The sequence below is a fragment of the Anopheles maculipalpis genome, chromosome 2RL, assembly GCF_943734695.1.
Source record: "Anopheles maculipalpis chromosome 2RL, idAnoMacuDA_375_x, whole genome shotgun sequence".
NCBI classification, from domain to species: Eukaryota; Metazoa; Arthropoda; class Insecta; order Diptera; family Culicidae; genus Anopheles; species Anopheles maculipalpis.
The window spans coordinates 69278034-69298776 of NC_064871.1; the positions used below are offsets into that span (position 1 = coordinate 69278034).

The 20743-nt window shown below is 43.1% G+C and overlaps 1 protein-coding gene and 1 non-coding gene across 2 annotated transcripts; both read right to left on the minus strand.

The window, feature by feature from the left end:
• Positions 1 to 6327: 6327 nt before the first annotated feature.
• On the minus strand, positions 6328 to 6399 carry Trnam-cau (transfer RNA methionine (anticodon CAU)). Its single transcript has one exon. It is a non-coding gene; the product is annotated as a tRNA-Met (tRNA).
• Positions 6400 to 9251: 2852 nt separating this feature from the next.
• On the minus strand, positions 9252 to 18975 carry LOC126568749 (ATP-binding cassette sub-family A member 7). Its single transcript, XM_050225344.1, has 15 exons — positions 18876 to 18975; positions 16068 to 16434; positions 15623 to 15987; positions 14466 to 15547; positions 14075 to 14386; positions 13594 to 13931; positions 13336 to 13522; positions 12772 to 13255; positions 12461 to 12690; positions 11621 to 12382; positions 11371 to 11551; positions 10448 to 11302; positions 9881 to 10384; positions 9523 to 9804; positions 9252 to 9434 (listed from the first exon to the last, which is right to left on the minus strand). Exons 1-15 carry the CDS (start codon positions 18954 to 18956, stop codon positions 9369 to 9371), a joined length of 6096 nt encoding a protein of 2031 aa, XP_050081301.1. The 5' UTR covers positions 18957 to 18975; the 3' UTR covers positions 9252 to 9368.
• Positions 18976 to 20743: the final 1768 nt, after the last annotated feature.

Sequence of the window (20743 nt, forward strand, 5' to 3'; positions counted from 1 at the left end):
CTTGTTTCACTTACTTATTCGGCACCAAAACGTCTCGACGGACTAAACCTGCTGCTGAAGTCCTCGATCTGGGCTGTCCGGTTCCATTCTCATGATATAGCTGACTGACAACTGATGCGTGGCGACTAGCGCACCTTACTCAGGTCACTGTACAGTCAGCATTGGATAAAGATGGTTGAGCAGCAGATAAAAAAAATACTACTTACTAAGTAAGTGCTTACTTACTAGTGAGGCTCTATATATGCTTTTGCTTGACCTTGCCCTGTTGTAGAAGTCCTCGAAACCGATCACGGCTATGAGGCATATTCTGTCATTCTAATATCCTGTCATAACTGCTAAACCTATCAACATCATCGCTCCATTTCAATTTGATTAAAAAAAATACCATAAAACGATTTTACAAAATAGGTGTCCAGTGTCATTCCCATGACATGACCTACTGGAGCAAGTTGAGTCTCGTAAACATTCCATATGTAAACAATGTAAAGGAATATAGTCTGTATACTGTAGTGCACCTAGTATCTGTAGCTAGTATCTTTGCGCCTATCTTAACTTTGGGCCTAAAATAGGTGAAATTTTAGACAACCACCAATGTGGGCGTGCCTAGCTCAGTATGTAGATCCAAGCGTTCAGTGGTAAGGCGACAACGACACTGGTCTTCACAATGAAGGACCGGTTTCCAAATCCCATCTAGCGAAGCTTCGGCTTTTTATGGTACTTTGTCCATGAATGTAATTCTTTTTACGAAAATTAATTACATTACGAATAACTGTTAGTTTTTCTTCGCAGAATTTACTTTCTGTCTTTCCGTCAATTTAATTGCTTTTTTTTGTATATATTTCAAATATTATTTAAGTTTACGTGTATTAAACAGAATAAAAATCACTTGATATCATTAATCCCTTATTTTTTTTTATTTTATTATTTTTGTCTACTTGGACATCGTTTGACCATGCCTAACTTTCTCTCTCCCAATTTTGAATGAGCAGATATAGATTTCCTCACAACGAGACACTTTTCACGATAGTGAGAAGCACGCAGTGAGTTAACCGCGGGAGAGAGACAGAGAGTGAGCAATTTTGAGATACAATAACTTCTCCTTCACTTTTTTCTACCTTTCCCTGGTGAAAAGCTTCTTTCGACACGTGCCGATGCAGTTTTCCTCCTTCCCATCCGTTTCAGCAATCGGCTTTAAAAAGAAATAAAGCAAAAAAAAAAACATTGCATTCCCGTCCGGTGCAACTTGCTCGCAATTGAGCGCATAAGCGGCCATCGTTTTACGACCATTTGTGGAAAGCTGTGCCATTTTCTAAAGCGCTGGACACATCGCATCGTGCGAAGGACAACTTCACATACCGTTGAGGTGATGCTTACCTTTTGAGGATGGATATAATGTCAGCGCCGTATAAACTTCACGCAAGCAGCTTGGGTCGTAGTGAGAAGTGTCGGTGCATAGAATTGCAGCTGCAACTGATCGTTGAATGAGTAGATAGACTTTCAATGTTTATGGACGTATTCACTCGAAATTTAATAGCACTTCGTGTAGCTGTGTTGGCAATCAGAAGATTAGTTAGAAAATGTCCAAAAATATCTCATAGTACATGTTTTTATTATATTAAATTAATGTAGACGTATGTCTATGATTCGCTATTAACATTCAGTACATCGGAAGGATATTCGATTAATTTTGCTACCAATAAGTGAAACAGGTTAAAAAACGATAATCTTACTATTAGCTCTCTTAAAAACTCTTGCAAAAATTAAATCAAACTTCTTCTTCGTTTAACTCATTTACGCTAAAGTACAGTAGAATCATCCTTTGATTTCATATCGGACACATAAGGTTGTAGCAATAAAAGAGAGGAATATTCTGTCTAGTCTTCTAGGAGGAGGGAATGTGTGGGACCGGATTCCCAGACGGATCCCCACGTTGCATAAAGTTGTGGCAGGACGTGCTCACAAAGCGCAAGTTCAGCCATGACCATCGAATGGATATAAGACACACACACACACAAGCACAAACCCATCCAGACGGCACAGATTGCTCAATGAACCATTCGGTGGCGTCTGCAACGGGTCCTCGCGATGCTCATCGCGCCCTGTCGTGATACATAAGAACACAGAAAAAAACACACACACAAAAAAGGTTACGCGAGTTCATAGTTCCACTTCACCACCATTTGGGGTTGGTTCTGATGTGAAAAGGCATGGAGAATGGAGCGTAAATTAAATTCGAGCGCTTGGTCTGGGAAGGAATGGGCAAATCACATGACCAACGTCTAGAAAGTTTGTCTTGTCTGTGTCTTGTTAGCGTTGACGAGAACAAAAGAGTGTCCTTTATTTCACCCACGACAGCAGTGCTAGATGATGTGAAAGGATGAAGCAGCTTACTCGTAGGTCGTGCGAAATAATGGGGTTGTGAAGGTCCAGGTTACGGCTACCATAAAACTGTACCACCAAGATTCGAATGGAAAGCATCGGTATGAAGCACACCCCAAACGCATCCGAGACTTTGATCTTGCTTGATTTGGTTTTCAAACCAGTTTGGATGTTGGATAGTAGTTTTGGCATTTGATGTTGTTTTCGGTGAAAGTAATGTAGTTTCAACAGCTTTCAGCTGGATGCAGAAGCTGGCCTTTGGATAAACATTTTACTTTCGAAATTCAAATCCCATCCCCATCAAAGCCTTGCTCCGCTCGATAGGTGTACGTGGGTGTGAGTGTGACTGATCCTGTTGCCAAACAGCAGGAAAACGAACGGCATTTGCATAAAATATGCTCTGATTTATCATCCGACCCTATACCAGCACCGTACCACCACAACCCGGCAAAAAAAATGAAATTTCGCATTGAATTGATGCAGCTGGTTTCAAGCTCATACTTCACACGGAAAAGTCGAACGGAATAGAATTATTATGCTGCGCCACGGGATGAATGGTGGCACGATGAGCGATGTGCCCGTTGCTGTGAATCGTTTGGAAAATATCACCTCCTCCCCGTCCCAGAGTTTTGCCAAGTACCGTGAAAAGCCTTTTCAATTTATGTGCTATCGGCAAAATCGATCGATTTATTTGTTTGGAATGAATGAAGGAAGAACAAACTTTCTCCCTTTTTGCTGGGGATATAATTTGTTTTGCAGCTCGCTCGTTGATGCGACATTGTATTGGATTTTTTTTCAATGTTAAATTGAATGTTGCCACGCTTACGAGCATCGTTATTTTAAAACAAAACAAATATTCTAGCTTAAACATATTCGAAAACGTTGTGGGAAATTCTTTCTATGATTGCTTTCACCAACGTGGCCCTGCCGTGCAGATGTAATTGCGTTTTTGACATCCGTTTCGAGAAATTCCTTTTGGTACAAATGGTTGGGAGTAATTTAGGTAGAGTAAGAGCACAGAATTATTTCATTCTCATAAAGAATTTTCCTTTTTTCAATTGCTCTCTTCAATTATGCCTAGACATCCACAGACAGACGAGTAATGTAAAAGGCCTGGAGAATGCATTTTTTTTTGTTCGCTCAAGTAATACCGTTACAAAATCATAGGTACAACATTGTCGGTGAATAATTCTCAATTCTAAATTGTCTAGGTTTAATATTTGTACAGGGTTTTTGAGGATATAATGATCAAGTTCACCGAGACATTGACCTGCTCAGATATATTATTAATTCCATCTATGAAATGTTCAATCTGCTTGGATGCTGTCGTTGGTTTGTTGGATGTTTTTGTGGACTCACACATTTTTCGTCCAAGCAACCGGTGCTGTAAAACGTCTCGGTGATCTGGACAGTTGTCTGAGCTTGGCAGGCAGTTGCCTGAGGATACTAGGATGGAAAATGCATGATTCCACAATACAATCACAACATCCGAGGAATTCTATATCTTAGAGATGGAATCAATAATATACCTCAACAAGTCAATATCTCGGCGATATTTTTTGTTATATCCTCGAAAACCCTCTGTAATAGGAATTTCAGGAGGATGTAATCTGTAATAGGATTTCACATACTTCGTTTCTGAAAATGTTTTCTCACATTAATACGTGCTGCCAAACATTGTAATATAGCTTATAGCAAATGATTTTAAATTATTGAACTTTTATTTCGGTAGCATTGTATAGAAAGATATGAGATTTAAAGCAAGATGCAGGCGGCAGAAAACTTCGGGTTGCAGATTAACGAGGCAAAGACCAAATTGATGGTGGCACCATCAGCGGCCCTACTAAGAAATCCGTAATTACGTGGGGGTGATGTACGGATAGGTGATCGCAATTTCGTCCAAAACTTCACCTGTCTCGGGACAAAAGTCAGCATCGAAAACAGCATAGAGACGGAGTTGCGCGCTAGGATTCTGCCGGCCAGCCGGTCATTCTACAGCCTGAGGAAATATCTCACCTCAAAAAACCTGTCGCGACGGTCGAAGCTGGGACTGTATCGTACCTTTATAGTCCCAGTACTCACATACGCCTCTGAGACATGGCGGCCCTGTCCAAAACAGACGAAGCCCGCATAGCCTCTTAGCCGCGAGAGGAAGATGCTCAGAAGGTGCAGCAAATTAGGCTCGCCAGGCTCCGATGGGTTGGCCATGTTATACGCATGGCACCGGACGACCCAGCTCAGAAACTCCTTTTAGGTCGTCCACACGGACAGACGAGACCCAGATTGAGGTGGGAGCATCCTCCCACCTCAATGGTAGGATGGTAGGCTCAGATTGAGATGGGAGCATGGCGTGGAATCATCTGCTATCAAGGCCGGGATGATGGATTGTCTGACAACGGCGCGGGACCGTGAGCGGTTCCGTATTCTGCTGCGGCAGGCCAAGACCGCAAAGCGGTTGTAGCGCCTGATAAGTAAGCAAGTATGAGATTTAAATAGTTAAATTTTGTTTTCAGACTTTAATTGTTTTGTAAGTCAAATACATCTAATTGGAGTTCAGGTGGAATGTCACTAATATTTACATTGAAAGGATTTTGAAGAAGAGAAAGATTTTTTATCTGAATCTGGATTAAAATAAAATTTTCTGGAACTGTCCGTTAAGCTCTGCCAATAAGTCTAATGCAAAAAAAAAAAAACGAAATGAAGCTATAGATACAGACAACAACTGTACAGACAACTGTATTTTTTGGCAACAGGTAAAATTATTAAATTATTGTTTGCTGCTTGTATTTTGAATAGAGAAAAAAATTGTCTGTAAGATTTTGCAACCGAAAAAAATTCACAAGTTTATAGTTCAAAAAAGCAGAGTAGAACATTTCTGTTACGCAACCATATCATCGCTGTATGATAAGGATAAGGTATAAAGTCTGTATGCTCCGCTTCAATTTCCAGCCAGAACGCGCGGAATTGATGGTGGTTTAAGCCTCGAGAACGGAACTGAAATTTACTGCTGGCGTTACTTCTTCTATTACGCTTGTGCTCTCTGTGTTTCTTTTTTGCACAAAGAACCTGCTGATGTATGATGCAATGTATGGCCAGAGGATTCGGCTTCTACCTTCCTTCTTCACAAGCCTTAAACATGTGTCCCATCAAGCCATATTTCTAGCGCTATCAGTTGTGATAGATTTTAATTTGTCCCTAACTAAACCATATTCCTTCACAGCTTTTTGAACCTTCAGAAACATGTCCGCTCCAGTGGTTGTTCCTTGACGACTTTTGAGGGTTAACAATTTCTCAGTAACCTTCAAATTGCTATTAACACCTCTCATAAATATGAGCATTAGAGTAGAGGGTCTGTGAAATCACTCGACTCATGTAAGCTAACGAAAAACAATCAAATATGTCTATTTTAAACTTCATCACAAGAGTGACGTCTTAAAATAAATAATTTTTTTCTGGACACAATTCTTGTGCTTTCATTCTCAGATAATTTTGAATATTCAACACCATGTTTAGTTTGATCTCTTTAGCCACAGCCATAGTTTCGTTGCAAAATAAATAACTTATTTTGGCTTTAAATTCGATCACAAAATACATAGTGCACACTACCCATTCCCCGGTTTGAGCAAACGATGTTCCAAGTCAATCTTTCTTTTCATTTGAGAGGATTTTTTCTTCCCGTATTGAAAAATCAAGCGAATCCTTTCGCGGACGCAATAATTAAATACTTTGCCGGTGCAGTTCAATACGAATATGAACGAAGTTATTATTCACATCATTTTACGTCCTTCTGTAAAACACACAGTAAACAAACAGAATATAAGAAAAGTGTGTATTGTGTCGTCTGTGCCTGTGTCATGCTTTATTTGCTAACTTTGTTTTGGTCCTCCACGCTCCACGCCATCTTTTAAAAAAGTCTCTCGGGAACGTTACTGCATTCCCTTTCACCGTTAGCAGAGCGTAGTTTCGATCTACGGACCTCTGGGTTATGGGCCCAGCACGCTTCCACTGCGCCACTCTGCTTGCTTGGATATCGAGTTGCATTTGCAATCCAAAACAGTAGCTGACATTTCAAGACAACTGGATATTTATCTGCTCTCATGAACGGAAATATTAACCGTTGAAAATAGAACACCATTATCCTTATTCTCGCATCGTCCGGATCGGGAACATAAAACTGTGAAAACATTCCGTCCGTTCAGTGAACCCTGGATCCCGACCTGCGTTGGTGGCTGTACGAACAAACAAGAAAAAAAAACGGTAGTCATAAAAGGTTGTCTGGGAGTTCCATGTATTTGCCCGGGAGGATAACTGTACGTGAGTTAGTTGGTATACAGTCTGCATTCGACGTGCAAATATAAAAAACGCACAAAATGAAAACCATAGTGCAAGAAAAACCCGCATAAGTGAAACAATTTGTGCAAACAGAATAGAAACGGTCTAACTGTCTGAAAGCGAATTTGACCAAACAAAATAAAAATGGGAGTAGCATGCTCCGGGGATCCGGTGTGGTTGCGGTTACTTCCCAGCAATACCAAGAATCGAAAAATATAAGTTTATTCTTTTACTTTTAGCAGTATTTAACAAAAAAAAATCAGTTAAAGTTGATGACGCAAGCACTCAGAACAACATCAGATGAACGAAAGCCCTTAGCTTTGTCGTTACAATCTCTTGCTGCTCCCTTCGAAGGGAAGGCCCTTCGCTTGTTTTTTTTTTTCATTTGAATTCTTATTAAAAACTGTCTAGACGGGAGTGTGCGTTTGAGAATATTCAATCGTTTCCTTTACACTTGTGGTAAGCTACTTGTAGCTGGTAAAACAAATGGCAATACAAGTAGCAGGAGTTAGGTAAGAACATCGAACAAAAACCATCTGGAAAGCTTCAAAGTACGGAACTCCCGCGACACGAAAACCTTGGAGCAACACAGCTAACTTTCATCGTGCTGCGTCGTGGCATGCTTGCTGTTGCCAATGGTGCTGCAAGATGAAAAGCCATTGAGATCAAACAAACCATTGACAAACATTACACAATATGGCTGAAGAATGTTGGGAATTCTTTGACAAAGATTTCCCAAAACTCGCTCATGGTGCTTCTTTGTTTGTTTGATTCTTTTAGGCAAAAGGGAAATATCAAAACGAAATCATCATTACTCTTTTGTACTGCGTTTTTGGGTGGATTTGTGGGTCGTTTGAAATAAACGGGACTTGGGGAGATCCTACTCCGAGAGTGTTTTTCGTCTGGTCCATTGCTCCCAACCGACAGACGAAGGAGACAGAACTAGAGGAAGGTTTTTTGGGTGGTGTGAAGAAGGAAAAATAAACGAAAACGTGCAAATCCTCTGTTCTGACTAAACATTTCCATTTTCTTTTGGAGCATGTTTTTTTTTGCTCAATACCAAATCTCGCTCGGATAGCATACGATGGTCGTGGGGGTTGTACGAGATTTTATGTTGAGTGAGGTAAGGGTTAAATGAGCGTGTAGTATTCTAGTTTACCAAACTCCACTCGGTAAGACGATTTGGCATGATGCTTTTTTGCATTGAAAACATCCTTTTTTTCGGATATTTGGACATGAGCCATCCGGTGTGATGCAGATCGTATGAAAACAGATAATTTTTCAAACAATTCTGTAGGTGCTTTGAGGATAGAAAAAAAGATATTAAATACTAAAACTTCCTAACAATAGCTATACTCACAATAGCTCGCCTCGTATTCTTTTATTTAAAATATTCGTTACTTCGTTGGCAGAATATTTTGAAAATCTATTATAATTTACGTGATCAGTCATAAGGTTCAATACATCTGTGAACGATGGATTAAATTCATAATTCTTTTATATTTTCCTCACCCATCTCCTAACGGTGGAACTAACATGACCCCATTTCACGCGATAAAACCGACCAGACGAAACCACATTCGGTTTGATGTAGATCAGGGCTTAACGGACCGGATCTCGATCCACTAAGTGTTTCTTTGTTGTCTGGAGCAGTACGGTGTAGATAACTACAGGGCCATTTTTTCTTACTCTCCCCACACAACACCACCAGCAAACACGTGGAGATGTACATAACGAGGATAAGCAAAAGGAAGACTTGCCAGTCCCAGGGAAATATTCACCAAGAAAAGGAACACGGTTAAAGTAAAATATATTTCTTCAAGCATGTATTCGTTGCGTACAAGTGTGTCTGTGTGTACAACAACTAACATTACTGACAAGGATAACTCCATAAAGTACACTTAGCAGTTTAATAAGAAGAAACCCGATTCCAAAGCTCATCGGAGCCGAAAGCTCATATTCCCCTGATTTCTCATCACGAGAAGCGGTGAGAAAGACAGTCAGGAATGATGCTCACTTAATGTCTCAAAAGAGAGTATCATGCTCGTGATTTGGGAGAAAACTCTTTCCGATGAAATTTTCCAGCTAAAATATTAGTAAAGCTCTAGTGACCTACTTTCGGCGTACTCACAGCCAGTGTCCCAGGAACACTACTAGTCCATATTTCTTTCGTACGGAGCTTGCTCGATAGGAATATTCCAATCGAAACCCTTCGTCACACTGAGAGTTGGGTCGGTGAATAATGCTGCGTGAAGGTGAGTTTCTTTTCCTTTTCCTGTAATTTAACTTTGGCTCAGTGTAAAGCACGCACATAACCTGGGCAACCAGACTTGGGGTTAATGGACTCGACATCTTTTTTTTATGTACGAATGGAAGAGGGCCGGCTGGCGATGAGACTTCCACGCTTCCGTTGACGTCAGACGCCATGCAAAATTGTCATAAAAGTGGTGACGTCACTATTGATTTTCCGCACGCCCGCAATCAAGCTAAAGTACTGACAAAAAACTTATTTCTTTACAATAATAACAAAACTAAAAATTAAAGCAAAAATCACTGTTTCCATCCTTTTATTAACTTTACCAAATTTTAAAATGTAATCCTATCTGTTACCTATATGTTACAAGAAAACAGGGATAACGCACGTCATCACCCTTTTTCTAGCTGTCGACGAATCCAGGATTAGCGTGATCCTCCTCGTGACTTTGGAGCACGTTTTCAAATATCTAAAAAAAGCAAACAAAACCAAAAAATAATGTCCCATAAATACGCAGAACGTCTTCGGTATCTGCAAAGCATTTTCGTAATCCTTACCTGATCCATCTGACAGCGTGAAATCGTGTACCGCAACTTATTCGCCTGTGCAAAGCGTTGCAGCTTGAGGAAAAGTTCACTGGCCGTGCGTGTGGCGGTTGTGGAGGTGCCCGGCGCTACCACCCCATTGCCGGTCTCGTTTAGCATGATCGTTACGTGACCGTTTTTGGATGATTTTGCTTTTTCGAGCGTACTAGCTTCCGGATAAATCTGGCACACAAACTGGACGGAATTCTTGTGCAGAATGATATCACGCGACACGTCAAATTCGCGCTTGATAACCTGTGGATTTGCGAACGAGAAATTATATTACCAATGGGTGCAACGTTTAGCGGAGTGACTGGGACTTGAAGCTTACTCGTAAGAAGTCCACCTCGCGAATGCCTTCCAGATATAACGTTATCTGGTAGCTGTGACCGAAACGTTCCTTCAGCCGGTCCGGTGTATCAACTGTAAGCAGCTCACCATCCTTAAGGATCGCTATCCGTTGGCATATCCGATCGATTTCGGAGATACTGTGCGAGGTGAGCAGTATCGAGCGATTCTGTGCATTTAGTCGCTCGATCGTGCTGTAGACGATGGATCGCGTGACTGGATCTAGATCGCTCGTAGGCTCATCCATTAGGATAATTTCCGACTGACCAAAGCAAGCAACAGCTACGCACAGCTTTCGACGGTTGCCTCCGCTCAGATTTTTTACCAACACCTTCCGGTACGCCTCAAGATGGTACTCTTTGAGCGTTTCCATTACCAGCTTGTCGATGGATTCGATGTTACGCAGCTTACCGTAGAACACAATCACCTCTTCCACCGTAAGCAGTGGATCAAGGAAATTATTCTGCGGACAGTATGACGGGCCATGCTGTAAAATAAAGTTTGGATTTTAAAAAGAATCCAAAATAGCTTCCACAATGCTAGTGCTTACATTACTGTAGAAAGTGAAGCTACCTCCCGATGGAAGCAATTCTCCAGACAGGATGGCAAAGATGGTAGACTTCCCTGCACCGTTAGTGCCGAGCAATCCAAAGCACTCGCCATAGTGCAGCTTGAACGATACATTCTTTACCACCTCCAAACCCTTCGCACCACCTCCACCACCACCACATCCACGATACTTCTTTCTCAGATTATCTACCGATAGGATCTGATCCGCCGTTATGGACTTTTTCTTGCCATCCACACGGCTTATCATTGAGCTGTAGTCCGTCGTATCGATCCCGTTCAGTTCGTGCGCTTTCGGCCGAGATACACCCGAGATCCGATTGAACAGCCGCTGGATCAGTTTGTACTCGATCGCCACGTTTAGTAGCATGAAAACAAGTCCCATTACTACCAGAGCGATTAGATGCGGATGCAGCAGATCACTAGTCAGAGGCGATTTGTACGAATCAATGTAGTAGCGCTTGAAGATCTCCGCCGTAATGTAGTTTTTCGACATTTCTATCAATCCATCGGCGAGAGCGTGTTGCGGCAGTATCAGAAACGCACGGTTTAGGAAGTTTCTAATCTTCTCGGACTGGTCGCTATCGCCTAGCACATCGAACACGATGATAGTAGTCAGAGTACCGAGTGCCGTTATGACATTCAGACAAAACAGAGACATATTTGCAAAGCTAGCATCGGTGAATAGTTTCTCGAACAGATGAACCGCCGGTATGCTTGCGAAGCCGTAAAACACCAACAGCAAACACATACCCTCCAGCTGCTCTCGCGCAACGTACGCCGGTATGGCAAACACCTTGAATACGATCACGGCCAGCGCCACAGCGATAAGGAAGATCTACAAAAGCAAGGCGTTGTTTAACGGATGTTTGCGTCCGGAGATTAACCGATTCAGCTCCAACTTACCATAGCGTCCCAGATGTATGTTACGGTCCAATAGGTAAAGACGTTTACTCCCGCCAAACGTTGTTGCAGTTTTTCGCCGCGCATGCGCTCGCTTACGATATACACCGAGGCACCGGCGACGACCAAGCTGAAGGCTAACAACATTATTAGCGAGATACCAGCATCAGCAACTTGCTGCAGTCTGTGGAAGATGCAGAACGAGTACGTTAAATCTTGTCGTCACTAAATCGTTTGTTCAAGTCAAACCTACATCGACGAGATGGATAAATCAGTCTCCTCGATCTTCAACGGATGATTAATGGTGCGGATCGTGTAGCTTGGATCGTCCAGCTCTGCCCGCAAAACAGCCGTATCCAGCATGTTTAGCCAGGTTGGCATCGAATGGTAGCCTTTGTTATTGTACCAAACGATATTTTTCTCCCGGTTGACCGTAATGCCACCGTACCGACGCTCCGCGTATTCGTCCGTGGTGGACAAAAGCCATCGGTAAGCATCGAGCGAAGAGTTAAATATGGAACACAAGTCATCCGTACAGTGGGCCAGAAGGTCAGTAACGATCGCGTCCCGATATTCGTCCCCATCGGTTGTGTTAGTGTAGAACTCGGTCGATTTCGGGTAGAGCGCGGGTGAAAAATTCACCATCTGATCGTACTCCCCGGGTGGCCGGATGGTCATGAAACCCATCGCAATGATTTCAAAAATTGTTGGCAACACAAGCAAACACACCAACAATCGATAGTTGCGTAGGAAATGGCGGACGCGCTTGCTGAACAGTGTATACATGATGGCCAGTGTGCCGAGCTGGGAGTCATTCGTTTTGGGACCATGGAAACCGTTTGGAATGTGTGTTGGGGTGTTTCCATTGCCATTTTGCAGCATTGGATCGGATGGCGTTGGGTCGCTTGCGTTGACCGTGTTGAAGATGTTGAGCAGATTTTCATTGCGCAGCTCGAAAGTTTCAATATGTTTGCTTAGTTTTAGCTGTGCCATGTGTTCCAGCAGAGGTTCAATGCTAAAGCGTGATAAAAAGGAATAAAATCATTGAATAGTTAAAGATCTATGATAACAGACGATTAATTTTGATACTTACTTCAACACCTGGCTGTCACTGGTCGATGAAGTGATCTTAAAGTCCAACTGATTCAGTGTAGCACTCATTTCATATCGCAAATCGATGGTCCCATCCAGTAATTTACTCAGCTGCGCAATTAAAGCCGTACGCTCCTGGTCCGTTTGATGTCGCAGGAAAACCTTCAAATATATCGTATTGGTAAACCGTTTCTTCAGCTCCTCTTGTGATTGTTCCAGTATCGCTTTTCCCTAAAAATACAGTTTCGTTAAGCACATTAAAAAACGGTTCTCGCAGAATCATTTTCTCTAAAACTGGTTCTGATAACATACATTTTCCAACATGACAATCTTGTCGCTCAAACACTCTGCTTCGTCAAGATGATGTGTTGCAAGTATAACCGCTCGGTCTTTGCGTAGCGTTTGGATCAGTTCCCATATATACTTGCGTGCTTTCGTGTCCACGCTGCTACACGGTTCATCCAAAATGACCAAATTCGGTGAGCCAAGGAAGGCGATTGCGATGCAGAGTCGTCGCTTAAACCCACCGGACAAATCAGACGCCCGATAGTGCTGGTATGGGCCCATCTTTAGATTGTCCAGTGTACGCGAAACTTCCGTGTCGAACCCACGCGTCAGCTTGATCCGTGCGTACAGCTGCAGATGCTCCTTAGCAGTGAGATTCGGTATGAGCACGTCGTTCTGTGGACAGAGCCCAATTTTCTCCGCATTGTTCCTTATGCCGGATATGAAATCGTAGTCCAGTGGCAGATGCACATCACCTTCGACTGGCACTATCTGACCGGTTAGCAATTTTCTATCGTAAAAAAAAAACAAACACATTAGTTAATCGTGCTGCTTGCGATGTGCGAATTTCAGTCCGGTTCGAGCTATTACATGATCGTGCTTTTACCAGCCCCGTTCCGTCCGAGCAAGCAGGTCACCTCATCACGGCGGAATGTTATCGAAACGTCACTCAACACGTTCTTGCCACCCTTCTCGTAAGTGACGTCCACATTTCTCAGATCGGCACCGATGCTTTTGTCCAGCTTGATGCGCTTTACCGTATGGAATGTTGTTTCATCTGCGAGGGAGCGAAAGAAGGGGACAGTTTAGTATGAAACCCTGCTAAAATCGTAGAGTAAAATTAAATACCTTTCTTTAAACACTGGTATAGGTAGCCTATGGTAAAGTAGATCACGGCATCGAGCAAAATCATGAGAATACCAAACTTGAGATCATTGTCCTCGATCGCACCACGGAAGGCGCTGCTAAAGTTTGCTCCACGGTGCTGCAGCTCCAGGCGCATCACGTGACGCCAGGCATAGCAGAAAGCAGTCGAGAAGGATAGATTTGCGACGAACTTTGCCACCGCGGACAGTGTTGCTCCCAGCGAGATGATAATAATATACGGCAGGAATGTAATCAGGAAGAGTATCACGCTCGACACCGACCCAATGCTGGCCGAGGTGAAGAACATGGAGCACATGTAGCTGTAAAGAAGGTAAGGTAAAAGGGAAGGAAAGGTCACACCCGAGATACTAACCATCGAACAAAGAAATCATGCAATCATTTATCAATTATTGCACCAAACCTCGAAAGGTCAGGTGCGGTGGGTCTTTGTGGCGCAACTCACCAGAATGCAATCAAGCAAATGCCAAACACTACCATATAGCAGAATAGGAAGATCTGGCTGGAGTACGCCAGTATACCTCCACTGTACAGAATGATCAGCCCAATCAGGAACACGATACTAATTTCGACGAATGTGGCAATGATCCAGGACACAGTTTCCGAACCCGACTTAAGACCCATCGATCGCATCAACATCGAATTGCCACTCTCCTTCATCCAGATCTTTTGCCGAACGGCCGAAGCGACGTGCACGATCAGTGCTATGAAATAGGTCATTTGTATGGACTGTGCAAGGTAAAGTCCTTTTTTGAAGCTGAAATATAGTATGGTGGATAGTAAATCCTTTAAAATATTTTCCAAATAAAAAATGCACAAATAGATGTTCAACTTACTCGTCTTTCGTGTACTTCGGGTAGGGGAATTGCTTTGTGTAGAATTTTTCATTTGCCACCTTATATTCTACTCCACCGGAGGACTTTTTCGCTCCACCACCAAAGATCAGATCGAGAAACGATTGTCTTTTCCGGCGTCGGAGCGTAGGTAACGGTGTCACGGTAGTTGTTGGTGTAGATGGTTCCGGATCAGAGCTCTCATCCTCATCGTCCTTAAAATCAAGAAAATCTTCCAGTGCACTGCTATTGCTGCCACTACCGAAGCGATCCAATACGTCCTGAGACACGTTGACACGCTTGCTAAGATCTGCATACACTGCTGTTAAATTTTCAGTGGTCGTTTCGGTGGGAACTGAAGATGGAGAAGTGGTACCACTTTCCGTCTCCTCATCGCTTCCTGCTTCAGTGCTCTTATCGTCAGTATCATCCTCATCATCCTGGCCCAATTCATCATCCAGCTCCAGCTCGCCACCAAAGGGAGAAGTTTCATCCATTTCACCCTGACGCTCTCTGGTAGCCATTTCCTGCTTCCTTTGCCGTATAATACCCATATCGACCGCATGCTGAATCTGGATAAAACCACGATGATAACGCATGTCCAGCTCAAAGCTTGCCTCCGGTCCCGGGAACCAGAAGCGATTGCGATTCTCCACCGTCACCGGCGTATCATCCGTGCGCATACGAATTTTGTACGCGATTTCCTTGTCCGTGGCGCCTTTTTCGAAGTAAATACCAGCGAAGAATAACTTTTTGCGATTTAGCTCAAACGCACGATCTTCCAGGGCCGTCTCGTCGGCCACCGGGATGAAACGGTCGGCCGAAAAGCAGTCAAAAATGTTTGCAATCGTGTTCACCGCCTTCGCAACTTCCTCATCGTGCAAGATACCGTTCAGCATACCCTCGATCAACTCAATATTTACGTTGCCACCGGCGAGCATCTGCACTAGCGGACTTTTGGCTAGGTCGATCAGTCCCTGGAAGCTTTCCTGTGCCTCCTTATCGGTGCGCAAAAGCTGCAACGTGGTATCGAGGGCACGGAAAAAATCCCCCAGACGACCCATGTCAGCGAACGTTTGGTTGGCCTGAAATGTCAATAGTTCATTTCATTTTCCTTTTTTACCATCGTAAAACGTTCTCGCTCCTGTAATATTACTTACCAGCTTCATAATTTCATCATTACGCTCGCTTGTTGGACCGTACAGAATTTTTCCCTGCAGAATGGGTTTCAGAAAACGCCAGGTGATTTTGCCATTGTTCGTGTTTGTTACATCCAGATAGAGCTGTTTGCAGTACGGTGTCGGCATCACCTCTAGCTCGTCCACATCCGCCCCGGCATAGTCTGGCGTGTAGAGAATGTTGTCCACCAACCGAATGTTGTCACTGCGCGGAAACGGCTGACCGCACAGTATATTGCCCGATTTCGAAAACGTTAGATCGTCGGAAAATAGTTGCAATATATCAAACGATCCACCGATCTTTTTGCGGATCTCGGGCAGCATCTTCACTAACCGATCGCCATTACCTGTTGGAAGAGATGAGCGTATTAGCATACTGAAGGTTACAAGGTTCAGCACAGTTTGCGTCGCCATTTTAAAAACCTACGTTCAATTTCTTTAAACTTGGGATGTGTTACGATCGTGGTGACGGAGGAGATGAAGTTCCGATCGAGCGGAAGCGTTACGATCGCTTCGTACAGCGGCTCGTTATCCAAGATAATTTGAACGATGTTTAACACTGGCGTTACCGGGGCGTTGTTGAATGCTTCCGTTTCGGCATAGCTATTCGCATCTTGACACTCGTTTTCGAACGTGCAGATGTACGACTGAAAGAAGGGCAGGATACCATTCGCCTGTAGGTTACGGGTCGGGAACTGGCAATCGTTTATCTCCACCGCCTGGAACCGATTCCTCAGTATGTACAAAGCGGCAAAGATCATGCACGGCCATAGATACTGAATGAAAGTCATCCACTAAAAGATTGAAGAAGCGAAGTGATAGAGAGATGGATTGGTTGTGTATTAGAATCATTCTAATGATCAACTTGTTAGAGATATTGTAAAGATCTGTTAGAATAGTATTTGTGCTTAATCTGTACATAGTCAGACAGACTTCTGACTTGAATTTTAAAGTTATCTAATCTAAAAAAAAATGCTAAAACCGAGCAAACAGGTATATAAGGAGGGTGCTGGAGATAAATCCCAACAAGGTATAACCACTTAGATTATGAGGGCGACCCATTCGGACCGTATCGAGCTACGTGGTATTAGTAAATCTAGTAAGCCATTAGATGACCGGCGTGACCTAGTAGGTCAGAAAGCCAAAAAGCAGAAGAAGATTATCAGGGCGAATACTAAAGGAACTTTTTTAAATTTTATAGAGGCTTTGGGTCTTTAAGAGACCCAAAGCCTCTGATACTAAGGGAACGGTTGAAAACATAGTACCTCGTGAAATTCTAGGACAAGACACTGACACCTTTACACATAATCAGGCCCAGTGAAATAGAAGATATTTATCTTCTGGGAAATTTGCGAACAGTAAACCTGCTTAAGGACTTCTCCATACACTCAATACAATCCATATTCAGTCAAGACGAACGATGCTACAGTACCTGTCGCTCCGCTCCGGACCTCAACTGCCACTCGACTGCCCAGTCAAATTAAACCTTTTAATTGTGTCATGTGCCTTTTTTTACGTTTGTTATTAAGCTTCTCGACACTAACACTTTTGCCACCAATCATATTATTGATTACAATTTGTTCGAACTTTTACAGATTCACAGATTCACCCATTTACGATTTTGAAACGGACGTTGAATTGATTATGAGCCTTTGACATCATTACTGATCATACGATCTATTCTGATGTCTGCATTTGCTACTGATCTTATCGCGATTTCGTATCACAATATCTCACCTTATCTTAAAACAGTTCTTGTAAAACAGTTGTTATAATTTCTTTTATAGGTCAAAAGCTATATGATTTCGGATCGGGTTTTCTGCATGTGTATGTGAAGAAGAGGTAGATGAAAAGATAGTTATGATTTCATGACAATCGACGTTTCTGGGAAAACTGTAGCAGCACGTAAAGTGTAAAAACGTTAGTATTTTCATGTGTCCGGAATTGACTGACAGCTACTGTAGATCGTGGATCGTGGAACACTAAGTGTTTTAGTAGCTCTGGCAACCGTTGAATCGATGTGAGGTTTTGAAGTAAGGACACTCTCGAGCGATACTACATGTTCCTTAACCAACGGAAAATTAAATGAAACAATGCATCTTAACAATGCATCAGTACATCAGATAGAGTTATTTGCATGCTTGGTGGAAAATCGGTAGAGGAGACTTTGCAGATAAGCACAATTCTCTGCTCAAAAAATTTCTTAAATCATTTACATAACTAAGAACACGGAGGTGAGGCGACAACGGCGCCAGTCTTCAAACGGCGGGAATCAAATAGCATCCAGACCGTTCCTCGGTAGTAAAGAGTACCTAAGAGTCTAGTCTAATAAGCCATTCAATGGCCAGGGTGACCTTACAGAATCGTTAAGCCAAGGAGGAGAAGAAGAACACTCGTGACAAGGCATAATATTAGCCTAATTAACAAACATGATAACCAATGACATGATAACAATGGTATTGAGGAATATCTGTGCCCCAGAAAGGGGCGAAATTGAATCCTTATTGTTGCAGTTTCCCAACAAGTAACGAGTGAGAAATTCGGTCGATCGCATGCTGAGGCACTAAATAAAACCGAGCGGACAAGAAGGAAATTTGAGGTTAGATCAGATGGAAGGATGTAAGGACGTCATAAGGTCATAAATATTAATCACTTGTAGACATTTGTTGGCGCATCCGACAACTGTTCTCTCATGAATCACAAACGAATGACGCATCCGTAACTGCTGGAATTAGAATGAAACTAACTTTCTACCCATAATCGTAAGGTTTAATCTCTCTGCAATGTACATGATACGCAAACAAATAACAGCATTTAGTCATGCAGAGCGGTTTTTTGTTTGGTTCATCCCATCGCTCCCCACTTATGATTATGAAACATCCGATCAGCGATCGTCTCTACTGGCACAGCGAAACAACTGATCTAGTGTTGGTTTGTTGGAAATTTTGTGTGATGAATCCGGAGCTTATCAAAGTACTACAGTAGAACGAATTGCGATTGCGCAAAGTGCGCTGCCAATGTAACCGCCGGATGTGTGACGTTGGCGATGTGCAGCCATACAATGCGTAGCATATTGTGCAGGGCGCAGAGTGTAAGAAAAAAAAAATACATTCAAATTGAAGCTAAAAATTGACCTACTTAGATTAAAGGGCTTACTAGAATTTAATAGTAAAAGGTATCGATTTGCTAGAAGACAAATAGTGTTGAGAACAAGCAATTACCCGACAATACTTACTGGTTGTCGTATTCGGGCGAGATAGTCCTTCTTCAGCAAAGCTCGTATTTGCATGCAGTCTGCATGCTTGGACAATTTCATGTTACTGCTTCCGTAGTGAAGTGTTTCGGTGGGCGATGTCGAACGCGGTTAACCTTGTGCACTTTCACCAGAAGATGCGCCACACCGGTCGGCGCGGTTAATGTGGGGCAGAGTTGGCACCCGCACGCGATACTGCTGCTAGTGTTTTGAAAATTGGCGCTAGTTGTGTTGTGTTGTTTGTTGTCTGCTCTCCTCCTAGCCGCTTCACGTAGCCATGCTGCCGCGATACGGATTGCTTCGATGGGTGTCTACTGTGTCGTTGTGTTTGAAAGGTTTGTACCAGTTACACCTCTTTAACTTAATTTGCTTTCACTGATAATCACTTTTACCCTCGCTTTAGTGTCGATTCGACCGGCAACACTGTACACTGGATTGCTACCGTCCAAGGTAGGTAACTGTGATTTGCACTTTCTTTCGGTTACGTTTTTGGCACCACAAGCACACAAACACACACAGACGATGCACTTCACCGGCTAAAACCTTAATTTTCACATTAACCGACTTAATGAGCGTTTCCGTCAGTTGACACTAATTTAAAACCGATATAAAAGAAAGACCTTTGGCGCGCTAACGATTCCTTTGGCCGGTGAGAACCGATTCCGGGCACACTTTGCCGTTTGTAGTTGGAGTAAATGCACCTTACTGCACGCCTTCTAAACTTGCACAATTAATTTATTTAGATAAAATGCACATAAAACACACACACACAAACACGCGCACTAGTTTAAGACAATTAATTCACTGGATACACAAATCTGTAGATAAAAAGCACCAAAAAGCAAATTAAAGCCAAACGTTACGCCGTTGCACAACCTCCAGATTCACAACTGAGCCTCAACCAGAGTCAACAAAACACAATAGAAAGGAAGTTCTTTCTCCCCATGCCAGGCACAGGATGCTTGGTGACCGGGACGAGTTGGTTTCTGGGTTTTAGTTAAGTACGGCCGACGACTTAACGTAATTAACCGCTCACTTAATGTAATTCACTAATAGGACCCGGCACACGTAGCACACGGGACGAAATGGGTGCGTGTTTTGATAATTACGGTGCGGGAACCGATTCACGAAATGTCCCTCCTGCCGGGCGGTCTCTCGCAGCACGATGAGTGCCACGTTGGTTTCGCTGGTGGGCTCGGGGCTTGGGCTAATGATGTGCTACAGTGATTGATCGTTTAGCAGATTACGACACTGCATGCAACGGTGTGAAAGAGCGTTGGTACGAGCGGAAGCCGATACCGATCACGAATGGCAAAGGAAGCAGTGGTAGGCTTTCGTTATGTGGTAACGTAGATGCGTTAGATTGGTGCGGGCACATTTTCTCCATAAATTATTTTATGGAGCACAACACGCCACGAGTGATCAAGCTCAACTGCACAAAGATGCGCTTTTCCTGCGTTGCATTTGGGTGTTTATAAACTATTTCCTTGTGGAGGTGTCTTGAAGGATGACTCAAAAAGTTCTAGCTACCTGGCAATCATAGGTCAGGGAAATTTCTAATTCTCAGCTTTATTGTGTTCTGACGCGCGCCCCATAAGTAACCCAGATACGTCATCGCAAGTGATTGCCCTGTGAGTGAGAAGGATAAACAGCTGACGACAGACAAGTAAGGCTTAGTTTGCGGTTTAAACATTGTTACAGTTTTGGGTTACACGATCGATGAGTAATGGGGTTCTCACGAGCATAAGCTATGGAAAGCACCACCGCTCGATAATCCACCTCATTTCGTTCATTGCAAGTGCTGCAGGTTCTGCTTCTCATTAGCCACCAACCACCGGCCACCGGGTGCG